The sequence below is a fragment of the Hipposideros armiger genome, unplaced genomic scaffold (assembly GCF_001890085.2).
Source record: "Hipposideros armiger isolate ML-2016 unplaced genomic scaffold, ASM189008v1 scaffold_102, whole genome shotgun sequence".
In the NCBI taxonomy this organism is placed as follows: Eukaryota; Metazoa; Chordata; class Mammalia; order Chiroptera; family Hipposideridae; genus Hipposideros; species Hipposideros armiger.
Window position 1 is genome coordinate 3,139,363 of NW_017731452.1, and position 23,441 is coordinate 3,162,803.

Genomic DNA, 23,441 nt, shown 5'->3' on the forward strand with positions numbered 1-23,441 from the left:
CTGTGCATGTCTCTGTGTGGCCTAGGGGATGTGGGGCTGCATTTTCCCTGTTACTCACCAGGGAGTAGTGCTACTGCCCACTTTCCAGAGTGCAGGTATCCCCACAACCCGAGCCTCTTCAGGAAGCTGTCTTTGTATCACATCCTCCCTGCTCAGGACTTCACCTGGGGTAGAATTCAAGTCCTACTTGCAGGAGCCAGCTTGGCTCATGGAGCTTTCTGGAAGGCAGGAGTCCTTGGCCAGTCCATAGCCCTGAAGCGTGGGCACTGGGACCAAGACAGCCTGTCCATGAGGGCTTCTCCCTCCAGCACATGCTCTGGGTACCTTCTCCCTCCACACCCAGTGCCCTGGAACGAGCATCAAATCTCCACCCTTCTCTGCTTCAGAGCCCAGGCTTCTGCACATGAGGTACACACATAAAACTACGTAGCTCAGGAAATATCAATCCCGTCCGAGAGGTTGGCACCACTGTCCTTGCAGCTCCCTCCTTGTCCCCTGAGTTTTCTGAGATTCGACCGTTAAACCTAGAGGCTTGATCAGACTCTGGTTCAATCCCTTTGACCAGACTGTGGGTGGAGCTGGGTTCCTTCTTCAGGAGGTGTCAGGACTGGCTGTCTCTCTTTTTGTGAGGTCAGCCGACTTTGATGTTCAATGCTTGGATCCATTAGTTCTTTGGGGGCTTGCAAAATGGTGGGAGCTTAATTTTAACATTGCTTTATCATCATCTGGAATACTTGTAGAGAGATACCCCCTCCATCTATCATTCAATCACCCAGTGGTCCTGTTCATGCAGGGTCTATGCTTCTTTCTTTTTCCTTTACAGATTTTTTTAACCTTTTTTTCCTTTTACTGATTTTTAAGATAATGAATTTGTTCTCTATCATCCCCCAAAGGTGACCCAATTAATTTTGTTTTTTAGAATCATCGTGTATTTGTGAATTTAAACATGTTTGAGCGTCCCAATCCATTGCAATTATTTTTCTTATTGAAGCTCCAATTTGTGAATTTCCATTGAACTGAGGGCCTCAGAATTCTCATTATTTTGTCCTATGAATGCATATTCCCACAGGGCCACTGAGTACTAGGTCGTACAACACACATGGAGAGAGGTCACAGTGCCTGGCAGGTGTCAGTCCCTTGAGCTCAGGAGTGGGAGGCAGTGGATGAGCTCTAGGCTCCGAAAAACCATAGTTATTCACTGCCCATCCCACCAAGAAACAGTGCTGAGCTCCATTTCCTGCTCAGCAGCACCCAGAAGGGATTGGGAGGGGTGGGATGGCTGTGGAGGTGGTCTTTCTGTCCTCGGCTCCTCACCTGCACAGAGCTTCTGCACCACCCATTTATTCTGATGACACCTGAACTATAATCGCTGTCATAGATGGGTCTGGGGCAGGCACCCATTGCCCCAAAACACGAGCTGGAGAGAGAAGCAGACAGAATTCTGACAGTCCATTTCCCATTTTATGCTCCCACAGCCAAGCCCACAGCAATGACCACACACAACCCTGGTTCAAATCATCCTCTCTTCCCCCACGTCTTTCTCCCAGTTTTCTTCAGATCTTGATACTTCTCTTTAGAGTTCCTTCAAGACTCATCTTGGGGGACGCAGCTTCCTGGAGTTGGAACACCTCAGTCCCGGGATAAAGTTTCCCCCTGGTGGTCAATTTGAAAACTGCATGGCTGCGCCTTGCCTCTAGCTTCTGACCCAGCGCTATAGGAAAGAAATAACGTGAGCCAAAGAAGTGATTTTAAATTATCTGATAGCCTAACTAAAAAATTCAAAAGAAATAGGTGATTTAATTTTATTAATATATTTGATTGAACTCAATATATCCACGTAGTATCATTTCAACATGCAATCAACGTTTTAAAATTGTTAATGGTATACATTCTTTTTCTCATACTAGTCTTTGAAATCCAGTGTGTAATTTACACTTACAGTACATCTCAATTATGATGCTCAGTTTTCATCAGGAATAGTTGATCTGAATTTAAGTTTCATAAAAATTACAGTTGAAAAAGTAGACTTACTCAAGTAGTTCCGAATATACTTTTGTTTTTTTAAAGATTTTATTGGGGAATTGGAGAAGGGGAACAGTGTTGGGGAATTGGGGGAGGGAAACAGCCAAGTTGTTGTCCTTCAATCTTAGTTGTGGAGGGTGCAGCTAGCTCAGCTCCCAGTCCAGTCACCATCCAGCCGCCCATTGGCAGCTGAGGAGCACACGCTCTAACCACTGACCCATCTGGCCACCCATCGGCAGCTCAGCAGCAGCTCAGCTCGGGTGCAGCTCGCTGGCCCATGTGGGAATCAAACAGGCGACGCTGTTGCTCAGAGCTCGCGCTCTTAACCAACTGAGCCACTAGGCCGGCCCCGAGTACACTTTTTGAATTAGGTGTTATACTGAACAATACAGTGAAGCAAAAAGCTCCACGTTTAATTGGGAGTCTGTGTCAGTTGGCAAACAGACTCCCCACCCCAGCCCCACAGCAGGATCTGTTTAACCGGCCTTGCCAAGGCTGGCCCATATTCTTGTTCTGGGTTAGACCTTGTTTGACAATGTGGGCTCCCCACCTTTTCTCTACCTGCAGCTGAACCTGCTTCCTACTTTACAGAATCATCTGAATTGATCAGAAAAGATGTGCACCGTTCATACCCAGGGACTGTCACACCGTTCACCAGCCACTTATCAGCCAGCATGCGTCCCCACAGTCTAGTGGACACTGTGACGCGCTGTGACGAGCCCCTCCAGGAATGATTTGCACCCAAGCAGCTGGGAACGCTGCCAGCAGACAGCCCTCAGCTGTCTGTCCTCAGCCCTCAGCTGTCTGTCCTCTGCAGATTCCTCAGCTGAAGAGAATCATCTTGACCAAGGCAATGCAGCCTTTCTGGGCCACCCACATCCCTGATTGGGCAGTGAGTTTCCTAAAGGCCCAGTCCCTGAACCCAAGCTTCGGGTAGTGTTGAAGTCAATCCAGTTTCTCTCTTGGCCCCATCCTGTGTCCGTTCCTTCCTCCACGGTGTTGATTCCCGGGAGCATTCTCAGATAAGCTTCCTGCTTGCTAATCTTCATCTAGAGCCTGCTCACTGGGGAGCTCAAGCTGTGGCCATGGGGACCAGGAATGAGCCCCAGAAAGCAATGCTAGGATGGGATTCAGAGTTATAGCAGTGGCTGCCGGCAGGCAATGAGGACCCCTTCACCGTTGGTATGGGGAGCACAGCCCCTGGCACAAGGTAACATCGAAATGGTTAAAACATCTACTGCTGACGAACTGGGGTGGTATTTTCGTAGAAGAGAATTCATGAATGGGCTCCAGGTATCAGGAGTTTAAGAAATATGGAGGGAGAAATATAAGGATGGCGAAATGGCGAGGCTATTGCTAAGCACAATGAAGTCTTTGGCAAAAGAAAAAGCTGAGAGTGATTTGTAGGCAATTAAAAGCTAGCTGTGGAAGCCGGAAAGCCTCCATGGCGCACAGAAAGGCTCTCTCCTGCAGCCGCCCGCACGCTGGAGAAAGCTGAGAACTGGGTCCAGGATCTAGTCACAGAGCAGCCAAGTTCCAAAGGGTAAACCCTCAACCTAGGCTGGTCTGCTATGCCAAGGTCAGGGCCCTGCAGGACAACGGGCACCCCAGCATTGGCCCCCCACCTCTGCTCCTGGCTATGGTGCTGTGCGCCGCCTGGGAAGACAGGAAAGAGGATCTTTCCCATGGGAGCCAGGGCCGGGACAGTATGATGGACACCCCCATGGGAGGGGGGCAGAACCCGAAACGGATAAGAAGGGTTTATTGGTTTGGGTGCATTCACCCAGGAGGGAGGGTTTAACACCCTGGCCAGGCCCTCAGGGGGTGGTGCCAGCATGCTGCGAGGATGGGTCCTAGAGGCGTGGGAATGACCCTGGAGTACCCTGAGTGAGGTACCAATGCCAGAATTACTGTGTTGGGTGGAGAAAGAAGGGATTCTAAAGCTCAGTGGATGCGCTGTGCGAGGCAGAATGCCCCGTGGGTGACTTTCACAGGAAGGCCTGGAAGATGCATCCATCTACTCAAGCAGGAAGGACGTGCTGATCAGAGGGGCCCCAGCATGGCTAAGAAGTTCATCCGAGGTTCCCCATCTCTCGACCAGAGCGGATAGTAGGAGATGCCATAGAACTGAGCGGCTGAGGAATATCTCCTGTGAGCCTGAGATAACAGGGGCCAGGTGGCTGCCATTACCATCATGAGTGGCAGCTGGGGTCCTGCCCTGCAGAACTGTGCCGGTGGTGAGTAGGGCCCAGCAACCTGAGGGCAGAACAAAAGGGCCGCTGGCAGGGGCACCGCTACATCTATACAATAAGAAATCGAGGCCTGATGACCAGCAGGTTGTCTCAGGAAACAAACTGGGGCATTCTGCAGCACCTCATATGTGTATCGGGCTTTTTTTGTCTCAGAGTTAGATGCTCCCTCCTCTGTGCTCCCACAGGGCACCTAGGATCTTGTTAGAAACTATTGAATTCACCTGCTTTTTTGAACGTCCCCAGCTAGATTGTGGGCTTTATGGGACAGGAGCTGTTCCTCTCCGAGCAGGGGTTCTCAAAGTGGGGTACTCGGCCCAGCAGCAGTATCCCTGGGGACTTGTTAGCAATGCGTGGGCCTTTAATTGGGTCTGCTTTTATTGGGTCTGCTTTTATTGGGGTCAAGAGTGGGGGCCTAGAGTTTTGCAGGTTCCCTCTTTATCGGTGAATTTAACATAAGAGTGGGAATCAAAGCACGGGAAGGAAAAACCATTGGTCAGTTACCTGAGTCCACCAGAAATGTCTAAAACAAAGGAAACTTTGGAGGGGAGGGTGGCCTGGCTCTGTGTCTTATGAGGTAGCCATCTTTGAAGGAGATGCCTCGGCCATTGAAAGCCTGAGTCAGACACTCGAAATACAGTAAAACCACTGTCAGCTGCTTCCACTACGATCTACCCTGTGATGCAAGGCAACGGCTATAGGACTTGAACAGCCTGTGTAGCAGATATGTTAAAAGTCAGGGGTAGGGCACATTGTAACCAAGAAAGTACGCATCTAATTAAGATTGTAGTAGTAAATCCTATGATAATTATAGAGGCAATAGTCGGAAATCCAGTCCACAGCCATTGTCCCAGGCTTAAAGGATCCAGTCAGGAAATAGGTCAATCACCTTGGGGGCCTGGGAATCTCTTCAAAGATGCGGGTGATATTGTGGATTATTTTAACACTTGGGCCATCTGGGCAAACAGCCAGGTTCCAACGGGGTAATATGTCCTCTGGAGTTGGTGGCCATCCAGGGGACAGGTGACCCTCCCACAGGGCTACTCAGGCTGGGGGAGGCTGGCCTGAGGGAACTTGCAACAAACTGGGCAGCTGCCCCTGCATTCCCATAAGCTGCATTGCCTCTAAGAGTGGCATGGTCATTAGTGAACATCGACTGCCTGCTCATCCCAGACAGCTGATCCCAAGGGGCTCCCCAAGTAGTCAGAGGAGGAAGTGGGGGCATCTCTATCGCTTCCTCAAGGCTTTTGGGCAAGTGGCTGGGCATGAGCAAGTCACATCCTCCAGGGATCTGGAGAGGCCTTGGACGTCAGGGTTAGCCCTCTCCTGCAGGTACCATTTCCACTTTACCAAGGAGGCAGCTTCTGCTGGGAGGTGTCTCTAGTGCGGAGCATTATAGCAACTTGGGTAGGGAGTAGTAACAGGTGAGGGCCATTTGGGGTCTTGGTTTGTAAAAGAGCCTGTTGGGAGGGGGAGAATGTCCTTCCTCCCATCTTAAATTCTTACGGCTGGACTATAAAATTGACACAAAGAGAGATTAAGAAGAGAGAAAAACCAATTTAATATGTGTGCACAGGAGATCATAGAGGATACTCAGGGAAATGATGAACCAGCCAGCGTTTATATATATTTATATATATATATATATATATATATATATATATATATATATATATATATATATATATGGGCAAACGAACAATACATTTGAAGAATTGACACGACAAAATTAGTGCTCATTACAAAGGAATCTAAGCAAGGTTTGGGTATATATCAGTGAGGAATCTAAAGAAAGTTTGGGTTTGGGTAGTAAATCAATAAAGAGGCAACACGGTTTGATTATACAGGCTCTTGGGCCCTTGGATCGCTTAGCTCTAGTGATAAGGTTTCTCTCACCCCTCCCGGAGCAGGTTTATTTCCAGAATTCAAGGAGACAAGGGAGGGTCAAGGTGCCCTTCTGGCACCAGCTGCTTGTCAAGTAGCTTTCAATCAAAGTAATCAATAAGCTATTGTGGTGTATTTGGAGCCGGCCTGCCCTGGGTCTTGACAAGCCCAGTAGGATGCCAAAAGCTAGCTCTCAAGGGGAGTATACCCAGCTGCCACTGGGACTAGGTGCTTAGTCCAAAACCACAGAGAAAGCCAGGTAGACTCATGTTTGATCCAGAGACCCCAGAAAGCATAGTCAGATGTGGCCTAGGACTCAACTTGGAATGTGGGGTTGGGGGTACAGAGGTAAGGCTTGCTGGGTTGCCTGCTGGGCGCTTCCAGAGTGTACTGTTGGGCTTTATCCCAATGGCAGGTGGCAGACTTGGTACAGTTTTGTATATAGGACAAAGAATTAGTGACAGATGAAGGACGTGTAGCCCCCAGAGCATGAGAAGACCTAGCATGTGTTGTGCCTGCCTGAGTGTGGTGGGTGATTTAATGTTAGTTGCTATTTGTTGAGGGAATTTCTTGGCCCTTAGAGGACCAGATGATGCACAAAACTTGACAGATGAGACTGGGCCTTGAATCTTGTGAGGGGCGAGTGACTCATCATGTTGGTATAAGTGGTCTGCCAGTACCACTTCCTCGAGGGCCCCCCCCCCTCAGCATAATCTCGTCAATGTAATGCCCAAAATGGCACTTTTCCAGCTGTAAGGTATTTAAATCCGGAAGGCAGAGGTTATGAGTAATTGTAGTGTTACAGGGGGGAAAGAAAGGGGGTTGTTGGCTTAATGTAGGAAAGAATTCAAACATGAAATGATACCGAGTTTAAAGTAAAAGTAAGTTTATGTAGCGGAGAATAAGTAAGAAAACAAAGGCCACCCCACAGAGAGTGGCGGTCTCTAATCGCTAGTGGGAGAGAGACCCTCTCCATCACCCGGGCTGGGTTTATGCGTGTTTTCTGCTTCCATTGAAAATTCATTGGTCTGGGGGGAAAGGAGAAGAACGGTGGTTAAGTTTATCTTTAACTTCAGTAAGATACAGGAAAAATAGGGGCAGGTGGGTTTTCAACTCTTTAAAGCAGTCTGTGTTTCTTTTGTTTGTTTTTTTTATTTTTAAGTTGAGCCATCCTGCCACCTGTTGGCAGCTCAGCAGCTGCTCAGCTCGGGCCAGGACTCGAACTGCTGTTGCTCAGAGCTCACACTCTTGAGCGAGCTCTTAACCAACTGAGCCACTCGGCCGGCCCAAGCACAACCTGTGTTTAATTTGCCGTGGGCTTAGCTGCAGGGATGGTCCTATTAGGATCTTCAGTCCTCCGGACAGATTGCTGTGTCACTGGTTAACGTCTGCCTGAGTGCTGTGTCTTGGAGCCTGTAGGCAGCAGGCTTGGAATCCAACCTAATTCCTTCTTCTGAAGAAATAGTCTTCACACCCCTTCACTATATTAGCAGGACTGTTTAAATATTCCATTGGCAGCTGGGGAAATGTGAACTGACTCCCTTCAAAAGTGAAAGCAAATTGACCCTGGATTTCTCCACAATCGGAACAGAAGAGAATATATTAGCTGGGTCAGTGACCGTGAAGGATCTTCTTTGGGCTCGTTGTAGGTACTCAATCAGTTCTATAATATTAAGAATTGGAGCCTTAGTGGGGGATCCTGAGCACTGAGGTTTCCACAGTCAATGATGAGCCACCATTCACTAGTGGCTGGCTTAAGTACAGCCAAGTGGGACTACTGAAAGGGGAGAGGTGGCCTTAATGACTCCTGTCTCATGTCTTTAATGACGGGGCTGGGCTTTCAGTGCCCTGTTTAAGTCAGTATTGAGGAGTGTTTACCATTTAGAAGGGGTAGGAAGAGTCACCAGCTTCCATTTGCAAGTCCCACCAGGAAGACCAAGAGCTTGGACATTTTTTTTTGGGGGGGGGGTTAGGGGGACCATTTGAGGTGAATGGTTCCAATAGCTATAACCAAATGGGTTTGTGTGGTGAGTGGGATGCGACTATCAAAGTAGCAGCCTCACACACATTTGTGTCTTTCCACAATGTCAGACTTTATTAGAATAAAGCCATGAATATGGTCCTACTGACTTGGTTTACCACAGGCATTAACCAAGGCTCCAGTCAGAGGGTAGTCTCCAATAGTCGAGGTAGAGCGGTTTCACACAAGAGGGTCACACAGGTTTGCAAGCAATAGAGTTAGGCAAGGCGAACAAGTCTTACGAAAGGAGGATGAGTCCAGCATTCAGCAGGAGTCCCTACAGCGCTGGGATGCACAGCATCGGGTGTCAGGCTGGGCTGGTGAGACAGTCAGGAGGCGAGGTTTCAAGAGCTTTGTCTGGACTAGTTCAGGTGCAGCTGTCATCTTGTCAGTTGTGGCCTGAATGATGAGCCATCAGAGAGCTCTGATTGTATGCTCAAGACTGGGTGCAGTGCCCCCATCTGCAGTCTGATAAAGCTCATCTACAATCTGATAAAGCCATCCAGAGGGTCACACTCCACCCTGCCTCTGGAGTTATCTGGTTAGGGAGTTCACTGGGTACGCCTTTCACGTGATGCTCTGGCATGACTGTCGCTTTGTGACTGACATAGCAATCAGAATTAGTAGTCCATTTCGTGCTCATAATTAATGCTCTATACAGTTTGCAACCTTTGTTTTACCAGCAATGCCCTGTAGGTAGAATTTAGAGGGGTTGCTTGGAATGACAGTGACTTGGGCCCATTTCTGCGTGCCAAAAAGGACTGTGCATTTTTTTTTTATTGGAGAATTGGGGGGATGGGAACAGCGCTGGGGAATTGGGGAAGGGGAACAGACAAGTTGCTGTCGTTTTGGTCTTCAGTCTAGTTGTGGAGGATGTTGCTTCACTGGCCCAAATTGGCACCATCATTGCGCTCTTCTCTGGCGAGGCAGATCAGTCGCCGGCTTCTGGACGGCCGCTCACTGCGGCTGCTGGCCGCTCACGCTGGCTGCTGGCCACACACGGTAGCCCATGGCAATCCACTGCCACAGGGACTGCAGCCCACGCCGTCACCAGCGACTCACGGCAGCCCAGCTCCAGGTTGAGCTGTTGTTCAGCATCTTAGCTGTAGAGGGCAGTGTCACTGTCCCTCATATGTGGGATCCGAACCGGGGCCCTCTGGTGTCCCAAGCCAGTTCTTAACCATCGCGCCACTCGGCTGGCCCAGGACTGTGCATTTTTATTGTCTCAGTGGTCCACTACAGTAGTATAGGGGTGATTGTCCCCAGGAGGTGGGACAAGTCCCAAAAAGCCTCAATTTCCTAGGGTACGGCCTTAGGTGGCTGCCAGTCTTGGAGGTTAGGGAAGGAGGCAGAGGGAGTAGCAAGGACAGGCTCAGGGTCAGAGGGCAGCTGTGTGGCAAAAGGGTGGACAGCAGAAGGCGCTGTCACTGGGCAGATGCTAGATTAAGGGCCTAGGTTTTGAGACTAGCTGTCAAATGGCCAGGACCCCTAAGTTGTTAACTCCTGGTAGAGGTTTGCCTGTGTAGTTCCATAAGGCGTGAAACTAGATGGGGGTTTATTGGGGAGGGAGTGGGGAACCTTTTCCATCTAAGGAAATTTGTTCCAGGGAGACAATTCTAGGGCAGCAGGAACGGAGGGCAGGAGTCTGAAGTGTCTGAGCGTCTGGGAGGAATCTTCATGTCCAGCCACCACATTAACACCCTCCAGTGCCTTATGGATGGTTTTGGGAGTCTCAATAAAATGTAGTAGGATGATGCCCTATAATTAGGAAGAGCGCCCTGTATAAAGAATTCTCTGAACTAGGGGTCAAATGGGGTCTCTTCAGGGTTGGAAATGAAGAGGCCATTTAGGTCACTATGGTCATGGAAATTACTTAAATTTGGTATTCATCCCCATTTCTGGCACCGAGCTCCTAAAGCCCTTGGAATTTCCTAAGTGATATGAGCCATAAAGGTGTCTTCTGTTAAGTAAATGAGGTGACTTTTGGAACTCACCTAAGATGGGGGGCTGGTTACCAGTGGAGCCAAACCATGTGATTGGGGGTTGAAACTTGAAGTCCCTTCCCCAACCTAGATGGGCTGGAGAGTGAGTTCGATCACCAACTGCCAATGATTTAATCAATCATGTCCATGTCATAAAGCCTCCATAAGATCCTAAAAGGACAGGATTCAGGGAGCTTCCAGGTTGGTGAACATGTGGAGATTCGGGGGGAGAGGTGCCCATGGAGAGGGCATGGAAGCTCCGTGCCCCTTCCCCGCACCTTGTCTTATGCATCTCTTCTGTCTGGCCATTCCGGAGTTATATCCTTCCTTTTATAATAAACTGGTAATCTAGTGAGTAATCGGGTTTCCTGAGTTCTGTGAGCCGCTCTAGCAAATTAATTGAACCCAAGGAGGGACCTTTGATATATCGTCAATCAAGCACAGGTAACAATCTGGGCTTGCAACTGGCCTCTGTAATGGAGGGTGTGGTCTTGTAGGACTGACCCCTAAAAATGTGAAATCTGATGTTATTGCCAAATAGATGGTGTCAGAATTGAGTTGAATTTTTGGACACCCAGCAGGTGTCAAAGAATTGCTTGTTGGTGTGAGGATACCTCCCACCCCTATCCATGATGGAATTGGGTGCAGAACACTTACCATTAGAACTTGCCAATCTTGTGTGGCAGATGGGCCTCGTTCACGTTTTGCATTCACTATGAGCCTGAGCAGTGACCACTGTGATGGAGGGATGGGCACGGCACCAGTGACAAATATCCAGTGAGGAGAGGGAGGGCCCTGGTAATACAGGTGGCTCTAGGGGCCTTTGCCTTCGCTCTCCCCCCTCACTAGAGGCCACCCTTGGTGGCAGGGATACCTCGTGAGGGGAGTTGCCTGGTTCTGTGTGTTCAGAGGAAAGCCGAGGGGGCCCAGGATCGGTGGCGTCTCAGAGGAAACGAGCAATAGCGTGGATGGATCTTCAAGGTTATGGATTTTTAGGGGTTTTAGCGGTACTGGTCAGTTGGCACATTTTGGCAGTTGTTAACAATGCAGAACCTGGTCCAAAAATCTGCAATAGTCAGCCAGCTAGCTACCATCCTTCCTGCTGCACAAAATCTTGTAAAAGGTTTGAACTTCAGTTAAGGTATAGTTTCTCAACTCAGTTTCTATGCTTTGTGATTTTCTCACGTTACCGTAATCTTAAAGGTTTAAGATTACCGGAAAACAATGGAGGATGTCCCTGTGAGCTCTTTTCATAGGCAGCCGCTTTCCTTTCAAGGTTTCCCACTTGACCTCTCTGGGATGGGGGAGGGTCTGCCTCCATTGGTGCAATACTCAACAGGGTCTTTGGGAAAACCCCTGGGCCTCTGCAGCGTTGCAGCTGGGCCTTGGCACGTTGGTATGCCATGGCTTCCAGAGAGGTTCTGCATCTGCCAAGGACCTGGAGCGTATCCTCGGGGTTTTTAGGAGGCGCTGGCACCAGATGTTCACGACATTTATGTTTGTCCATTAATTTTTTAGCAGTATCATGCTAGGTATTGAACCCACAATAAAAGTGACAGTGGCGAGTGAAGCAGTGACAGAGACCACAGGCCTCTGCATTTCCTTTTGTGGTGACGCTGGTTTCCTGTCGCAAGGCTATTTCAGTTGTCTGGGTTAGGACACGTGGTCCAGGTGTGCCCCAATGACTCGGTGGTTGCAGGTGGAGGTCTCCTGTCCTCCTGACCGATATGAGTATCCTTTCCTCATGCCTTTAGATCAGAGTTTTTCTTTGTCTTAGCTCTCCTTGGCCTCGAGGCATGGAGGAGCCTCTTGTACATGTCAATTAAGGCCTTTATCATTAGTAGTCTAATCATCTTGTTAGACCATATGGTCTTGACCATGCTGCTCTGGGAAGGTTGTTGATTACGGCAGCAGTGACATTTGAGGAAGGATACCACAGGCAACACATAACAGTGGCAGTACAAAAAAGCAGAGCGCGACAGACTTCTAGCAAGCAGTGTTTGCTTCCCAGGTGGTGCTACCCACCAGGGTTGGTCAGTTGCAGGGTAAGCCAGTTGCAGCTACGCCAGTTGTTTTGTTGTGGTCGCCACTTGTTTTGTTCTGGTTGCAGCCTAAGTAGTGATGCGGTTAGCTAGAAATGCTTGGGGGCACTCATGCCGGGAGCTGCCCTCCAGCGCCGACATTTCAGAACCAACATTGTGGCTGGACTGGCCCTTGTGGTTCTTCTTTTTTCTTGTGGTTCTTATTATGATTGCAAGACACCCTCAGCAATAAGCATCAGGAAACTTCGTTAAAAAAAAAAAAAAGTGTTACAGGTCCTGGAGAGTACACTGCTGGAGGGGGCGGAGAAAGAGGGAGGGAGGGAGACAGAAAACCTGGGGTTCTGCTTTGATTGGGGTTGAGAGTGGAAGCCTAGGGTTTTCAGGGATCATTCTTTTTCGGTGAATTTTAAAAAGAGCAGGAATTAAAGCAAGTAGTTGAATGGTCAGTTATTTAAGTTAACCAGAGATCTCCAAAACAAAGGCAACTTGTGAGGGGCGGGGAACACATCAGAACTGGCTCTTTATCTAGTCCTGTGGCTGGCAATGTTTGTTCAAGATAGTCTTGGAGGGCCGGCGGGGAGTGGCTCAGTTGGTTCAGAGCTCACTCGAGCGTGCGCGAGCTCTGAGCAACAGGGTTGCCGGTTCAATTCCTGGCTCGAGCTGCGCTGCCAACAGGCAGGATGGCTCAGCTTAAAAATAAATAAATAAATAAAGATAGTCTTGGAAGTGGATGTCTCAGCAGTCAAAAGTTTAAGTCAGTCACTTATATTACAAAACAACATAAAAACTGTGAGGTGCTTACACTGTAGTTGTTATTGATTTTTAATTGCTGTGTTCAGAGAACACATTGTGTGTGATGTCAGTCCTTTTCAATGTGTTAAGGTGTACTGTATGGCCCAGCATGTCTATCTTGGTGAATGTACCATATGCACTTGCAAAGTGTACTCTGCAGCTACTAGTGACGTGTTCCATCAATTAGATCAAGGTGGTTAAGTGTTCATATTTTCTGTCTATACTTAATTTTTGTCTAGTTCTATCAGTTGCGAGAGAAGGTGCTAAGATGTCCAACTAGCTTATGGGTGTCTTCTGTCCATTTTTGCTTTATTTTTTAACTATGAGGCACATACATGGTTTGACTTTTTTAATTGACCCCTTTATTAGCATGATTATTCTTTATCTCTAGTAATACTGTCTTGAAGTCCACTTTATGATATTAAGTGCCACTTCAAGCTTATGTTTATTGGTTACATGGAATGAATAAACGAACGAACGTAACGAATATCCCCACGTCCACTGCCATGGTTAGTGTGAACAGCAGTGGTCTTGACTTTTCATGGGGTTTTGTGCTCCCTGGACTTTTCCAATAACTTGGGTTCTTCAATACCCATCTCTGGTTCTTTTCCATGAGTCCTGCTCACCTCGATAGGTGTGTTTTGGTTTGTTTGTTGTATTGTGTTTAACATTCTGGCAGTCCTTATAAAACAAGAGAGAGAGGCAGGTTCTTCTTTATTCAAACGTGTGCCTGAGAGAGAAGGGCAGCCTCTCTTTGGGGGCAGGAGGAGAGGTAAGACTATGGAAGAGGTCACCAACAATGAGCTAAGGGAGCAGAGGGGTCCCAGACATGTCCTGCTGACTGCTGCTCAGCATGATGAGCTATGGGAGCTGTCCTTTTCAAAAACACCAGAGTGCAGACCGGCTGTAGTCAGAAGGCTGTCAAGTGGAGACCAGGTCCCAAGAGTCCACAGTATGTTGGCCAGCAGGACTTGATGGGACACTCAGGTAACCAGCTAAGCGTAACAAAGCCTGGGGATGGCACAAGCTCCGGGCTTTCCAGGCCCACTGCCTGATGGGGATGCTATCAGCGTATCCATACGACTAGTCCTTAGACTTACCAACAGTAGAGTGTCACCAACTAGATTTATCCACATAAGATTTATACCAAGTAGACAATCCCCAACTTTAGATTTATAAAGCATAAAACACTGAAAAAATTAAAATATTTAAGCATTTGTTATAAAAAATATCTATGGAAATAGTAATAAAATCTCCAAAATTAAAATATCAGTGGAATAAAAACAGGTCACAGGGACAAGTACAGTGGGCTTTGGGGTCAGAGGTCTGAACCTGGAAACACCCTTTACTGGCTGGGGGTGCAAACTGAACCGCCTCACCAGTGAAATAACCCCTGCTTCCTAGCTTCCTGAGAGGAAAATGAAATAGTCATATGCTCAGGCTATAAGGACCTGTCTTTAGAAGGAGTTTCATCTAAAACCACCTGGGTTTATGAGGACTACAAGGCACTTAAAGAAAAAAAATTAGGAGTCCTTATCTAGATTTCTAGGGCCTTAATGAGCAAACAGCTCATTAAAAGACAGTCATCCCTATGATCACCTGTGCAGGTGTAAAGGTGGATATGTTAAGTTTTCTCAAAGCATTTGTAATTTATAATTTACATTTGTAATAACCTTGGCATTCTTTGATTTTTTTTTCTTCATTAGTTTTTCCATCTTTGCTATTTTCCTTTTTGTATTCATTTCCATTACATGAACAATTGTCAAATATGTGCTTTTGTTGAGAACACGCTCAAACATACAATACAGCCATGAAAGCTAGGGCATGTCTTATTTCATGCTTTGTTAGCTAATGTTATTTAACAAACTGCGTCCATTTTAATGGGTTATGGTATTGTTTTAGTATAAATGAGTGCTAATTTAGAAACTAATGAATGCATGAAAAATTTTCCACTGAAATTAGTGGTAATTATATTTTTGACTTACAATAATTCTATTTATTCTCCAGGCCCATAAAATCAAATACAAATACACACACATATAAGGTTCTTAGATCTTTATTTTACAAAATTGGGTATATACTCTCGCTCTCTCCTCTTGCTGTCCTCATCTGACCTGGAGGCATTTGCTCCTACACATTGTTTTCTGTGGAATACCACCCAACCATGATATGTTTTTAACACAGTTTATTCAATCTGGTGATCATTCACATTGTTTCCTATTTTGTCCTTACAAAAAAATACAATATACATTGATAAATATAATCTTAAGTACTGGCACTTTATTATTTTCTTAGGGATAGGTTCCTGGGACTGATACTGCTGGGTTGAAGAGTACGTATATTCTTAATGTTAAAAGACAGAGTCACAATGATTTCCAAGGTGGCTATCACAATTTACATTTCTAATAGCACAGTATGTAATTAACTTTTCCCCCTGCTTCCTGCTGTTACTAGATGACAACTTAGACAAAGATGGATGTTCTAGAAAATTTGTTCAGAAAGTCACTCACATTCATATGTAGTCACAGCATGTTAATGACCTTCAAAAATGAACAAGTGTAACTTGGGAATCTGAAATCAAGCCTAAAATGGTGTATCTTTGAGTTATGCAAAAAAGATAAATTTTTGTAGGTTCGTCATCAAACAGTATCTATGGAAAAATCACTGAATAGTCTAGTAAAACTGTTAGTGAACCTTTAAAGGAAAGGTATAACTATACTAAGCCAGGTTCCAAAGGGAAACGCTTTAGGTTGGTGATGCTGAAACTCAAGGAAGTAAAAATGCCTACCCTAAACAGAATACTGCAAAAATTTATTTCTGAAGTGGACTATGCACATGGAAAAATTTTTAAGCAATAACATATTTGACAGTTTAAATAAATTATTTTTCCTTTAAAGTTTCTGAAATGTTAAGTAACATTTGTGCACTACAGACATATCCTACCATTTTTTTACAAGACAATTCATATAATATTAAAAGAAACAGGGAAACACACAAAATATAACTGGTTTCTGAGTTATACAATATTTTGGTCACTGACATGCATTTGTATGTAAATACCCCACTGAAAATCAATAACAAGAGTATGATGGAGTGGGTATTCTCTTTAGCCCATTTTTATTCTGTGGTGCATACTGAGTAATACAGCACACAGCTCCCTCTTTTCACTCTCTAAACCTCCTCTTAATTATCTCACACTTGCATATTTATGTAAATAATGCTTCTAGAAAATCTTCAGCAAACCCAGAAGCAGGTAAAAACTTCTGTTTATGAAGAGGCAGCTCAGTAACAATGGTCATACCAGCTTATAGAGATGCCAGCAAGTAGAAGCAAACATGTTACATGCTACGCTAACATCTGTCCCACATTTCATTTGGAATGTATAGTGAGTTGTAAAGGTTCTAGAAAACACATGTGATGTTTAATGTGCAACATCTCGTCTGATGCGTCCTAATTGTTAGAAGGCAAGAATTTCAAATTTTCAGTGACTGTTAAATTCATATATACAGATCTAAAATATACAATTTGTGTTTTGTGGCATAATCTCATACATAGCCACTGTATTCCTAGATACTGTCTTGTAGTTCTTTCTGCTGCTTCCCAGAATATTTCATGCTTGAATAATTCCTTTGAGATTCCCAACAGCTCACTGTAATACAGTTAAGTATGTCTATTTACAATTGGGTATATTCTGATATGTATTCTTTAGCTGGGTGTCACAGCTGACTTTCAGTTGTTATGGTTCTTAAGGAACCCACTTTTACACATTTCTGAGTTGACAGACTGTACCTCAGTAGGACTTCCCGGGCTCCGTCAGTACCTTCATGAGTTTTCTCTCCCGTTGGAAGGGTTCTGGTCGGAGGGTTTGCACAGTTCGCCCTGGGTGCAGTCTCAGGGTTTGTCCCCTATGTGCACTCTTTGATGGACGCTGAGTCGGGACTTCCTGCTGAAGGCCTTCCCGCACTGAGAACACTCATACGGTTTCTCTCCTGTGTGGATTCGCAGGTGTAGCCTCAGGGTGGACCGCTGGCTGAAGGTTTTGCCGCATTCCGTGCATGCATAGGGCTTCTCCCCTGTGTGAGTTCTCATGTGTATAATGAGCTGTGAGTTCTGAATGAAGGACTTCCCACACTCGCTGCACTCGTAGCGCTTCTCCCCTGTGTGGATTTTCTGATGGATAATGAGGTTTGATTTCTTGAAGAAGGTTTTTGCACATTCATTACACTCATAGGGTCGCTCCCCTGTATGAATCCTCTGGTGGGTAGTAAGTTCAAACTTCTGGGCAAATGTCTTGCCACATTCGCTGCACTCGTAGGGCTTCTTTTCCATGTGCGCTCTCTGGTGTACAATGAGGTTGGACTGGTGGGTGAAAGCTTTTCCACATTCAAGGCATTCAAAGGGCTTCTCCCCGGTGTGAATTCTCTGGTGTTTAATGAGGTTTGCCTTATGGGAGAAGGTCTTCTTACATACATTACATTCGTACGGCTTTTCTCCAGTATGTATTCTCTTATGACTGATGAGGAGTGACTTAAAGGGGAAAGCCTTGTCACAGTAATTGCAAATGAAAGGTTGCACCAGATTTCGAATTTTCTGATGTTTAAAAATGGCTTCTTTATGGCTGAAGCCTTTTCCATTTTTGTTATATTCAGAGTATTCCACTTCAGTATGGGTTTTCTCTTGCTTTAGATAGAGAAGTGCTTTTCCAAATCCATTATACTCGTCAGCTTGCTTTCTTATATAGCTTCTGTTACTATTAAGTAAGTCTGAATTATATTTCAAAGTTTTTTCATATAAGTCATATTTATAAGGTACTTGTCTTAAAGAGACAAAGTCTGTGCTCAGGTTGAATGATTTTCCAAAGAGATCACCCCTTTCCTCGACTGGGGTTTGGTTCTTAAAGATTACAAACGGCCTCGCCTGCTCATCTGGGTTTCTGTGATCCCTCTCCATCTGGTCATCAGCCTTCCACACCTCTAGGAAAGAGCACACGAAATACACTTTGTCAACCCTTTCGCTGTAACGTTATAGAATGTTACAAACTTCCATCCGCAAACTTCCATCGTACGGCTGCCTTTTTAGTTTGGGACCCGGTCTTCCAGTATTAAAGTCTCCAGTGAAAATTTTTCCTAGCTCTTAAACTTTGAAAGAAAAAAAAAACATGCCTGTGGCAAAAAAAGGAAGCGGAAACTGACAATGAACACAAGTAGCATTCCCAGGTTACAACATGACCTTAAAAAGCGGGTAAAGTGAAATAAAAACAAAGGGCAGCAAACAGGAAACACATGATGTGGGAGGGCTGGCAGGCAAGTCCATGGATGAAGGAGACTCAGTGTCCTCAAGGACCCTGAACAGTTAGTTAGCACAGAGACCAAGAAAAGCAGATGATGGAAGAACACCCAGGCAGGTGTGAGGTTGGCAGCCCTCGCTGGGACTCTGCGTGACTGGTCTGCACACGCTTCTAGGCTCTAAGCCCCTCTGACCCCTCTCTCATCTGTACCAGGGAACTTCCTAGGGCAGGATTTCTCACAGGTCTGCAGAGATGACCCTACCGCAGCACTCCACATCTCCCAAGTAAGACTTGTGCAAATGAATGGTAAGACCCAGAAACTCATACAGGAAATATAAAATAGATCCAAGGATCCAAGATCCTTTTGAGAGATTCGCTGCTACGGCTGGTTTCATTGCTTTTTTTCTGTTGAAGTTGTTGGAGACAGAATGTATTTTCATCATTCAATTTTATTTTTCTCCTTTTAATGTTTACGTTCTTCCCCAAATCAGTCTTGTCCCTGCTTTGATTTGAAGGGATTTTGAGGATCGAGTTACCCAGCCTCGACCTAGGCCTTTGATAACCTTTACTTTCATCTGTGCATTACTGGTCCCTGATTCTTGTGATCCTGCGGCCGTTTGCGTCCAGGACAACGATGTCACTTCTGTACTGAAAAATATGTATTCCCCTTGGGGGCACTACATCAATTTCCATGAGCTAAACTATACAGGTCACCATTCTGGCAAACTGAAAATACTAATTCAAGAGCAAGTAACCACAGAACAAAGGCTCAAGACATGTTAGGCAAGTACCAGGGCTCAAGTGTGAGCGGCAAATATCTGTAAGAGGAAAAAGCTGAGTAGGGAGAAGGATGTCTGGAGGGGTGACTCAGAGTGCTGAGGCTGAGGGGTACAGGCCATCTGTTCTCCGCCATCTCTAAAGGCTTAGAGATTGGAAACACAGATTCCTAAAAAAGGTCAAAGGTACCGACCCATTCATAATCCTTGGGATAGTACTTCACTTCGAGTGGCTTCTGCTTCTCCATCTCTCCTTCCACAGCTTCCCTAGAAAGTTCTCAACTGGCAAGTCTAACTTGGCTAGCTACAATCCTTGTGGCTCCAACTTGAAAATCACATCTGGTTTGACAGAGTCAGAGAACTTGCTAATGGATGGTAGCTCCTAACTGCTCCAATTCAGAGACCCTGAAAATAAAGTAGGCAGCACTTTAGAGTCTGCACCATCACCTTGAACACCTAAGGCCTGAGGCCAAAGCCATTTAGTCATTTAGAAGCTCGTAAGCTCTGGTTACTGAGAAATGACATAAATGCTGCTAGGTAAACAGAGTCCCTCCTGAAAGCTGTCCTTACCCACGGAGAGTAAATTGCTGTAATTCTCCAGCATCACGTCCATGTACAGGATCCTCTGAGATGGGTCCAGCTGCTCCCACTCCTCCTGGGTGAAGTCCACAGTCACATCCGTGAATGAGACTGACCCCTGAAATGGCATATTGCTATTCATTCTGAATGACGAGCACTTGGTGATGTACAAAGGATACATGGAAACTTACAATATTGTTGTAAGAGTCACTCACCGTGGACATTTACATATGGCACCAGCTGTACATACACCTTCGCTATGTTGTCATGTCTCCAAAAAGTATTTTTTACAGGGGTTAAGGCATGAATGCAGATTCCCCTGCATCTCTGGCACTGTCATACCTGGCGGTATCTAAGGTTCATAAAGCACTGTTTCTCTTCTGAAGACGTATAAGGCAGATAAATGCATAAACATGCTCGTAATTATACAGCAATGAATGTCACCAGTGCAGTGACGGTGCTAACACAGGTCTTGTTCTGCCGTATCAAACTAGACAAAACTAAGAGTAAATGAAAGCTTTTGTGATATTGTGATGAGAAATATATATTTGGTAATTCAGATGCCCAAAATGTTTCTCATATGTACCAAAATATCTACCTCTGGGGAGAGGGGCTGGAGGTTGATTCAAGTGCCAGTGGTCAATGGTTTAATGATCACAACTAGGTAATGAAGCCTCCATAAACCCTAAAAGGACAGGGTTCGAAGAGCCTCTGGGTTGGTGAATGCAAGGTGCTGGGATCGCGGGGGCCCTGGAGAGACCACGGAAGCTCCAAAGGTAAGTCAACACTCACTCAATCCCTCTCCCTCACTCCTCTCTCCTCCCTCTCACACTCTCTCACTTTCCTCTCTCACTGCTGTCTCTCTTTCTCTCTCTACTCTCCCTCATTCCTCTCTCTCTCTCTCTCTCTCCCCTCTCTCACTCATTTCTAACTCTTCTCTCTCATTTCTTTCTCTTCCTCAATCCTCTACCTCACTCCTCCCTTTTCTCACTCACTCTCTTCTCTCTCCTCAGTCTCTCTCCTCTCCTTTCTCACTTTTTCTTTAATTTCTCTCTCCACTCTTTTTTCTTTCTCTCACTCTTCTCTCTCCCTTCCTCTCCCGTCTTCCTCTCATTCCTTCTCCTGTCTATCTCTGACTCTTCTGTCTCTCACTGTTCTGTACCTCATTTTCTCTCACTCCTGTCTTTTTCTCTCTCATGCCTCTCATTTCTCTCCTTTCTCTAATATCTCTCCTCCCCCCCCCCAGCCCTTGCCTTCTGGTCTTGCTCACTCTCCCTCTCTCTCCCGTCATTCTCACTCCTCTCTTCCTTCTCTCCTTTCTCTTACTTTTCTGTCTCACTCCTCTCTTCTCTCTCTCACTTTCTCTTTGTCCCCCATTCTGTCTGTTTCACTCCTCTCCCTCCCCTCCTCTCTCTCCTGTCTCCCTCCTCACACCCCTCTCTCTCTTCCTTTCTCACGCTATCATTCTCTCACTCCCTCTCCTTTTTCTCACTCCTTATACTCTCTTGTTCTCTCACTCCCCCCTCTTATCTTTCTCCCACTCAACCCTCCTCTTTCTCTACTCCTTTTACTCTCCCTTGTTCTCACTCCCCTCTCTCATGGTTCTCTCTCCTATTCCTTTCTCTCAGTGCCTCACTTTTTTCACTCTCCCACTCCTTTCTCTCACTTTCCCCCCTCTCCTGTCATTCTCATTCTTCTGTCTCACTCCTCTCTTCCCCTTCCTGTCTTTCTCTCTCTCACTGTTCTGTCTTATTCTTTTCTCTCTCTGCCTCACTCCTTTCACTCTCACTCTTCTTTCAGTCCCTCACTCCTCTCACCTTTCTCCCACTCCTTTCACTTTCCCCCTCTCCTCCCCCTTTTGTCTCTTCTCTCACATACTCCTCTCCCCCCTCTCTCCTCACTCCCTCCCTCTCTCTCCTTTCTTTCTTTCTTTCTTTTTTTCTTTTCTCTCCCCTTTCTCTTGCTCTCATTCCTCTATCCATCCATCTATCTATCTATCTATCTATCTATCTATCTATCTATCTATCTATCTATCTATCTATCTCTCCCCTTTCTCTTGCTCTCATTCCACTCTTCTCGTTCTCACTTTCCCCGTCTCCCCTCTCCCTCTCCCTCTCATTCTCCCCTCTCCCCCTCCTGTCTCTCCAGGTATCCTATTAAGTTGGTGGTCACTGAACATGTGGTTTGGGAAGAGAAAGGAAAGCAGGGTGAGGGATAAGGAACCTCTGATTCCTGGGTGGCCACTTGGTCACGGGTGGTATGGAGCAGCAGATGTGCTTAGATCAGTTACTAAAGGTAAAAGTTAGTAACAGGATTTAGAGATGGATCCAACTCCTAGGGAGTTGGTCCACTTGATACATAAACAAATGCAGGCTAATAAGAAAAAGGCGGAAATCTTTAGTTGGTTATTAAGAAATGGGATAAATAAAAAAGACATTGATGGGTTAAAACTTCAGTTTGGGTGTGTCAAAGTTACCCCCTATTGGTCCTCCAACATTAAATGGTCCCAAACAAGCCTGCTGTGTCTATTCCTGCTTGGAGCAATTTTTGAAGCTGGAAGGCAGCAATTACAATGAGAAACCTGACCAGCAAACTCTTGCGGGCAGTGGTTAGACCGATTCATCTAGTAAAGCTGAACCAAAGGGCCTGCGTCCCTTGGCTTGACTCCTCGCTGGGGACCCAAAGCCTTTTGCACAAGAGTGAGTAAAATGGTCAGGGGGTGGAGAAGTTTCCAGGACTCCTTGAAATGGGAGTCCCAGGATCTGTGGTACCAAAACCCACTGGTGAAGCGCTGATTTGGGCTACAATTAGACTGAGAGAAGGTAAAAATGTACTGGTTCCTAGGATTTATGAAAGCTGGAGCGTTTCAGAAGGTATTCTGTACAGAAGCTGTGTCTCCTTTACCTGAGGGTTTCATGGGAACTGTGCATGGCCAGGAACACTCCGCTCCTCGGTACTGTAACACGGAAACCTGCTGAGAAGTCCTAATGCACGCTACAGTTAGGAATGGAAGCGCTACTGGAATTCAGGTCCAAGTTGTGCACAACGAATGGTATGTCTGATCAGGCTTCATGTGAAGTGGGTGCATTCCTTACCTGACTGTACTGTGGGGATGGACACTGTATCTGCCTGGGAAACGTTTCCCCTACCTAATACTGTAAACCACAAGGCACGGAAATCTGCCCTTTAAGTAACATTAACTGGACATGCTAAATGGGGACCAGTTCTACTGCCTTGAGCCCACACAGTGTGTGATGGATGCTGGAATGCTGGGAGGGACAAATTCTCTGTGCGACAGTCCTATGTGGGGTGTATACTGGGCTTTATGTGAGTGCTTCCTAGTGTAAAGTACTGGTCCCAGACTTGAGAATTCCCATTTTAGAGGAACATTTACTACCTTGCTATTAACTGAAGCCACCTCTAGGACTGAAAGACATAAGGTGATCTTGAAATCAGAACTACAATGCCTTGTCAACTACAACTATATAGTCATGGGATGTGGAGTACAGTGTGGGAGTGGAGTCAAGGGATTTGTAATAGATATGTATGATATTGGGGGTGAAATGGGGTGGTGGATTGGGGGAGGGGGGTTGTCACTTCGAGGGGTAAAAAGTATAACTATTGCACTGTGTTGTTCAGCTAAAACTAATTCTAAAAAATGTGTATTTCATAATAATAATAAAAAAAAAGAACTACAATGCCTTGGGTGACATAAGGGTAACACTACTGGGGATGGCAGTGCCCAGCAGAGTTCCATAATAAAAAGAAATCATGCTGCCTGGGGAACGCAAGGAGGAGAACCTCACAA

At 46.0% G+C, this 23,441-nt stretch overlaps 1 protein-coding gene across 13 annotated transcripts in view; it reads right to left on the bottom strand.

Moving 5' to 3' along the window:
- Positions 1-15,031: 15,031 nt before the first annotated feature.
- The window catches only part of ZFP1 (ZFP1 zinc finger protein), a 41,185-nt gene continuing 32,775 nt past the window's right edge, over positions 15,032-23,441 (bottom strand). For 7 of the 13 annotated variants that reach the window (XM_019646459.1, XM_019646466.1, XM_019646460.1 and 4 more), the window contains 2 exons: positions 19,625-19,751; positions 15,032-17,964 (listed from right to left, as the gene is read on the bottom strand). In XM_019646459.1, the coding sequence (XP_019502004.1) occupies positions 16,883-17,964; positions 19,625-19,751 (1,209 nt within the window). In that variant the 3' untranslated portion in view covers positions 15,032-16,882. Of the gene's footprint in view, positions 17,965-19,248; positions 19,434-19,624; positions 20,468-23,441 lie in introns of those variants that run through there. The other 6 variants (XM_019646462.1, XM_019646463.1, XM_019646468.1 and 3 more) reach the window with 4 other exon arrangements.